This window comes from Sorghum bicolor, chromosome 10 (assembly GCF_000003195.3).
Source record: "Sorghum bicolor cultivar BTx623 chromosome 10, Sorghum_bicolor_NCBIv3, whole genome shotgun sequence".
Classification (NCBI taxonomy): Eukaryota; Viridiplantae; Streptophyta; class Magnoliopsida; order Poales; family Poaceae; genus Sorghum; species Sorghum bicolor.
The window spans coordinates 13,280,268-13,287,252 of record NC_012879.2 but is presented as its reverse complement, the minus strand read 5'-3'; the positions used below and the strand labels follow the sequence as shown (position 1 = coordinate 13,287,252).

Here is a 6,985-nt window from a genome sequence, read left to right as displayed (position 1 = left end):
ACCAAGCTAAGAAATAAAAGTACTCAACTAGAGACTCGGGAAGTTAGATCCAAGTGCTGGGATATTCGGTCTTACTTTTGAGATATGTAAGTAGCCGATGGAGTACTTTTCCCTCTGGGTGTTATTGAAATATTGCCTAACATCTAGCAAGTTAAGGACATTGTTCTTCAATGATTACTTTGGAGAGATCTAATTAGTTGACGGAGTACTTTTCCCCTTATCCCACTAGTTTTCGTACTGTCGAGTACATTTTCAAAAGGTAATTTACTGAAATGTTTCCATATATTTAGCAAGTTAAGTACATGTTTCCCAATGATTACTTTTGAGATATCTAAGCATTTGACAGAGTACTTTTCCCTCTTATCCCATTAGTTTCCTTGCTTTTAAGAGATCTCATAGATGTAGCCAGTGAGGCCCAAACCTATCAGGTCAGATTTATCATGTGTAGTTCATCGAAGTCATCTAAGCGTTACATGTAGAGGATAGTAATTTTTTTGATCCATCTTCTTGCTACCCTGTCCAATGCATTTTCTAAAGGGAATTATTAAAATGTTGCCCTATATTTAGCAAGTTTACGACATTGTTCCCCAATGATTACTTTTGAGATATCTAAGTAGCCGATAGAGTACATTTCCCTCTGGTAGCTATTGAAATCTTGCCTAACATCTAGCAACTTAGGGACATTGTTCCTCAATGATTACTTTTGAGAGATATAATTAGTCGACGGAACCAAGCTAAGAAATAAAAGGACTCAACTAGAGACTCGGGAAGTTAGATCCAAGTGCTGGGATATTCGGTCTTACTTTTGAGATATCTAAGTAGCCGATGGAGTACTTTTCCCTCTGGGAGTTATTGAAATATTGCCTAACATCTTGCAAGTTAAGGACATTGTTCCTCAATGATTACTTTTGAGAGATCTAATTAGTTGACGGAGTACTTTTCCCCTTATCCCACTAGTTTTCGTACTCTCGAGTACATTTTCAAAAGGTAATTTACTGAAATGTTTCCATATATTTAGCAAGTTAAGGACATGTTTCCCAATCATTACTTTTGAGATATCTAAGCATTTGACAGAGTACTTTTCCCTCTTATCCCATTAGTTTCCTTGCTTTTAAGAGATCTCATAGATGTAGCCAGTCAGGCCCGAACCTATCAGGCCAGATTAATCATGTGTAATTTATCCAAGTCATCTAAGAGTTACATGTAGAGTATAGTAATTTTTTTGATCCATCTTCTTGCTACCCTGTCCAATGCATTTCTAAAGGGAATTATTAAAATGTTGCCCTATATTTAGCAAGTTTACGACATTGTTCCCCAATGATTACTTTTGAGATATCTAAGTAGTCGATGTAGTACTTTTCCCTCTAGGAGTTATTGAAATCTTGCCTAACGTCTAGCAACTTAGGGACATTGTTCCTTAATGATTAGAGATCTAATTAGTCCACGGAACCAAGCTAAGTAATAAAAGGACTCAACCAGAGACTCGGGCACTTGGATCCAAGTGTTGGGATATTCGGTCTTACTTTTGAGATATCTAAGTAGCCGATGGAGTACTTTTCCCTCTAGGAGTTATTGAAATATTGCCTAACATCTAGCAAGTTAAGGACATTGTTCCTCAATGATTACTTTTGACAGATCTAATTAGTTGACGGGGTACTTTTCCCCTTATCCCACTAGTTTCCATACTCTCGAGTGCATTTTCAAAAGGTAATTTACCAAAATGTTTCCATATATTTTGCAAGTTAAGGACATGTTTCCCAATGATTACTTTTGAGATATCTAAGCAGTCGACAGAGTACTTTTCCCTCTTATCCCATTAGTTTCCTTGCTTTTAAGAGATCTCATAGATGTAGCCAGTCAAGCCGAAACCTATCAGGCCAGATTTATCATGTGTAGTTCGTCCAAGTCATCTAAGAGTTACATGTAGAGTATAGTAATTTTTTTGATCCATCTTCTTGCTACCCTATCCAATGCATTTTCTAGCCAAATCCATGGCCAAAAGTGCGACATGCCACATTGCGAAGTTACATCATAATGGTAAAAGTGACATATCCAACAAAGAGAAACAACCTATTAGTGATAAGTCTCAGAGGACCTATACAAATCAAATAAATTAGCCTATGATCAGAAATTTGCCTAACTATTCTAAAACAATTCCCCACGCAAAAAAAGGTGATGGGATTTGTATCAATAAATCATGCACCTTGCATCATAAATTCGATTCTCTCAGGGACCACTGGATCTGCCTCCTCATTAATCCTAGTCTAGGACGTGTGCTAGTCCTAGACTCTGCAGACTATGATCCTTCAAGTTATGCAAAATTCATTACACACTTGGAACGGTAAGCTGAGTACATTAAATATCCATACCTACTTTTATAAGAGTTTCAGAATAACTTGAGGATTGTGTATTCGATACTATAGGGCCTATAGGTATTATAAGATCAAAGGTGGAAGGTGTGATTAATCAGAACCGGGGCAGCCATTGAGATTATTTTATAAATGGCCGGTATGTACCAAAATATCACAAGCTGTCTTTTATAAATATAATATGCATATGACGATGTTGCAACTAATAAGTATCCACTTTTTTGTCATACATCAGTGCCATAAGCAACCAGTCGGATCGGTCCACTATGGATTCTACGTCTGCGAGTTCATGAGAGAGACCGGAAGATATGTAACTAACCCTTCTAAGGTATTGCTCTAATAGTCGTTTATATTATTTGTGTCATTTTTTGTTGCTAAGCATGTGTTATATGAACTATAAATTTATGATGTTTCTAACTTCCTCTGCAGCAACATGAGTTGGAAAAGGCGAAGAGCGTGACTCAAGCTGTTCTATATAACATAGTTGAGGACCTCTGCACTTTTCTCTTGAGAGAAGCCATTCCCACCGAAGGGAAATATCACGACCCGACCAGCATCCTAGCAAAGCCTGAGTTTAGAGCGCTAAGAGATATTAGTAGGCTAAAGCTATCTCGATCGGGTTATTAGAGCAGAGGTTTCAGATGTGAAACCTCATATGTCTGTAAACAAAAAACTTTGATGTGTGATGTTTGTAATTAATATAATTTTATGTACAAAGTAATGGTATATATAAATATATTGCATGTTGCATTGGTTGAATCTTGTAGCCTAACATAGTTTCAATATTAATGTATATAATATATATATATATATATAATATTAACACTACAAGAAATTAACTTATACATGACGGTTTGATTCTGTCACAGACAAGCAAAAATCCGTCACAATTAACTATCTATGACGGTTCATAGGAACGTCATCTATTCCTCGTGATACATTTTTTAGACCAAAATAGAACGTCACGGGGTGATTTTTTGGATCGTCATGGACGAACCAGAGGGCAACTATAGGAAGAGACTATGGTGATGAACTGAACTGTCATGGTTTTGCTGAAACACTCATGAAACACACATAAACTGGAACAAAACTCACAATTGACAAATATTGCTCATCATTTTCATTAAAACCATCAACATTTGTACTTGTACAATATTTCACACGAAATACTAAGGCAATAACCAAGCTACACTCAAGTATCTAGAAAACTAAGACGTTGGCTTGTACAACAACAACCCAGATGTTTTGCTCGCACAACAAAATCTTTCACGACTAATGAAAATAGCCACCATGAGCGCCTTGATCCTTTTGCCGCAATCCATAGATAGCCTCATAAAACATCTGCAGAGAATACTTGATCAGTAATAAAACTCACATGTGCAAAGGTACTATCTTTGAAAAAATGTAAATCTTTTGGCCAGTTAAGACTCATATGTGTGGAGAAACATGAGCATTGGATCCTAGACCGTGCAACTACGAGCCAACAAAATTGTAAGCCTTCAACTACATAGAGACAATCTGCCAAAGAAGTGCAGGACTAATACTTAATACTCACCCAAAACTGAGCAGTGCATGCCTTTAGAGCCTAAGAGCAATGCTGCCACATAGTCCACTTGAATTTGTTCATACCTTAAAGTTTGAAAACAGTGCTGCCACTTGCTTGCATATCTGAATGATTGAGGTTTAAGAAAAACAGAATCAATAGCAAGAATTAGAAATCATGAAGCACAACGACAATCTTGCAATCTATTTCCAAATATATGTACAAATGCACGCTGCACAACAAGTCATTTATATTTAATACTTCCATAACAGCATTTAGTGAATCACCACTAAATCTTTATCAGTGCAGGACATCTATTTCAGCACATTGCATCCATATATTTTACTTTGAATAATAATTAATATTCAGTACCTATTGTTCAGTGCTCTAGCACTCTGTAGTAGGGGAATTCAATTGCCTAAAACATCTAGAAACATTTTCTCCTCCATGCCAAAGTGGGCTTTGCATAACTAGTACTTTGCAAATAATTTTCATATTTAAATAGTGGATATGATGGTTCAGTGTCGCTCATGTAAAGTAATATGACCAAGATATCACCAAGTTTCTATTCGAGCTGCAACCTGTACTGCCGCATCCTGTGGATATCTACCCTCTTCCTGCCATCATTGCTCTTTCCTACTCCTCTCAGAGATGTATTTTAAAATCTGTAAACAATTACTGCCCAAAGGGTTAATATCATTCGCTTAGGCATAATTCCTCCCAGAATCATTTCCTGTGAGCAAAGTTAGTACAAATTAGCACAACATTTCAAGTTGGAATTGTTCCCAGTGTCCAATCCCTGATAACCAAACAGGCCCTAAGTGGGTTACTAAGTTCAACAAGTGGCAAACCATTTCAACCATATTTCTGCATTCGACAAGTGGGTTACTAAGTTCTGAATACTACTAAATTTAAGGTCACACATCTGCAAGGTAAAGCAAGTGGGTTTTAATTTAAGGTCAATCATCTGCCATGATAATACTTAATAAGGCATACATTAGTAACTTCAGTGTTACAAAAGATCTCTACAGATACTGAAACCTGCGTAGCAACATATTTTATCTGACAGTAGATACACATGCCTAATTAATTTCACCTATAAGAAAGGTCTCTATAGATACTGAAAGTATGATAGTACAAATTTTTCAACATGTATTGCTCTGGTAAAAACAGTAATAGTCATATTAAAGAAATTAAACCCACATCCTGCAGCATACATGCATACACTTGGGATTATATCAGATCAGTTTCGAATATGTATAACCAAATAGCCTAAATTAGGGATCCTCAATTTTGCACAAAAGGAAGGGAAGAGAAGAAACAAGCATACGTGGCCGTTGTTGTGGCTGCTCGTCGCCTGCAGAGGGCCTGACCAAGACTTTGGCGGCCGGAATACGGGCTCATCTCGGACACTCAAATTAAACTGTGCTCGGAGCTGCCACTTCCTGATGCGATTGTGCTCGGACCAGTAGATCTGGACACCGGGCTGAGAGAGGGGGGCGCCAGAGAGAAGGGGAGGAGCGCCAAGGGGCAACATCCGGCGGGGAGGGCGCCAGATGTGAAGGTGGTGGCCTATGGAGGAGGAGCAGGAAGGGGTGGCCGCCGGATGCGGAGGCTTCTGGGCGGAGGAGTAGGGAGGACGGCGCTGTGAGGGAGATCGAGAGAGACAGAGAGAAAGACTACGAAGGGAGTCGGCCCTCAGGTGACTGCGAGAGAACGATGGGGATGGGAAAGTAGGACTTGTTTATAACCAGTCTCCTCTCTCTCGGTTTTTATTTTTTTCTTCTATATTTATGTGGCGTGTTCTTTTCTTCTTCTTTTTTGTTTTTATTTTTCTTTTTATGCAACTATATTTTTTGTTTCTATTTATGATTTTTTTTTAATTCCTTGGCTTTCTAGAGTCCGGGGAAAGTAGGACTTCCGTTTCTATCTATGCAATATATTTCTTAGTTTTGTTGATGCATCAATGATTTGTGTTAATGACTGTCTAACACCTAAGATGTTATAATTCATTTAACTTTAAACATTAGCTATAACTTTACGGTTTAGGTTTACCACAAAGGTGCCAAAATGATCTATGACGTTCAACCATGACGATAATTTAACCAGTCATCATAGATATATTACCTCAAGAATAAACCGTCACAGACAATACAATTCTATGATGCTTTCTTAGAACGTCACCAGTAAATCGTCATGTAAAGCCTTATTTCTTGTTGTGTAAAAATAGGGTTTTGGAAAATCTTACCACAGGCGGTTCTGTTATGAGAACCGCCTGTAGAATCCAATTTCTTACATAAAAGAACCGCCTGTAGAAACTGATTTCCACAGGCGGATCTCATAACTGAACCGCCTGTAGAAATCGGTTTCTACAGGCGGTTATCAGTTAACCGTCTGTGGAAACTTTTATTTCCACAGGCCTATAGCTACTGGCGGTTCGTCAATCCGCCTGTACAAAGGGGTTGCGAACCGCCAGTATAGTATCTCTCTGTACTAGTGTAATGTGATTTGATGGTACTATAATTTCATTGTACTGATCGATACTCACTACCAGAAAACTGAGTATCCTTGAGGGCCAGCAATTTCCTTGAGGGGCGAAATTAAACCCCCAAGGATATACAATTACCTTGAGGGTTGTATAAAACCCCCAAGAAAATGCATATTCTTGAGTACTAAACCAAACCGCCAAGTTAAATCTATATTTCCTTGAGTGCTAGTTGAAACCGCCAAGGTAATTCTATGTTTCCTTGAGTGTTATTATAAACCACCAAAGGTAATTCACATTTCCTTGGGTGTAACTAGAAACCGCCAAGGAAGTTCTAGTTTCTTTGGGTGTAAACCCTCAAGTAAATTATTATAGCTGCCAAGGAAAAAACAGTTTATGGTCATATTTCTCTTAACCATCGATATAGTGAACTCATTGCATTCTTGTTAGTTAGACATTGCATTTTATAGACATAAACGCTCCATTGACATGTTTGGAAAATGATATATAATTTTTGTTAGTAAATTAATCCAATAAAAGTTATAATTTTGTGTTGTTATGCATTAGAGAATGCATATACTAGCACTT

The 6,985-nt window shown here is 37.7% G+C and overlaps 1 protein-coding gene across 11 annotated transcripts; it reads right to left on the bottom strand.

Annotated features, from left to right (window-relative positions):
- Positions 3,467-5,651, bottom strand: LOC110430708. Of its 11 annotated transcripts, none has more exons than XR_002448058.1 (4): positions 5,243-5,644; positions 4,494-4,590; positions 3,925-4,037; positions 3,467-3,710 (listed from the first exon to the last, which is right to left on the bottom strand). XR_002448058.1 is itself a non-coding variant. In XM_021448555.1 (3 exons), exons 1-3 carry the CDS (start codon positions 5,447-5,449, stop codon positions 3,642-3,644), a joined length of 315 nt encoding a protein of 104 aa, XP_021304230.1. In that variant the 5' UTR covers positions 5,450-5,644; the 3' UTR covers positions 3,467-3,641. The 11 variants fall into 11 exon arrangements, 1 of the variants encoding a protein (XP_021304230.1); XR_002448061.1 differs by having other exon boundaries at positions 3,999-4,037; positions 4,494-4,577; XR_002448057.1 differs by having other exon boundaries at positions 4,494-4,577; positions 5,243-5,643.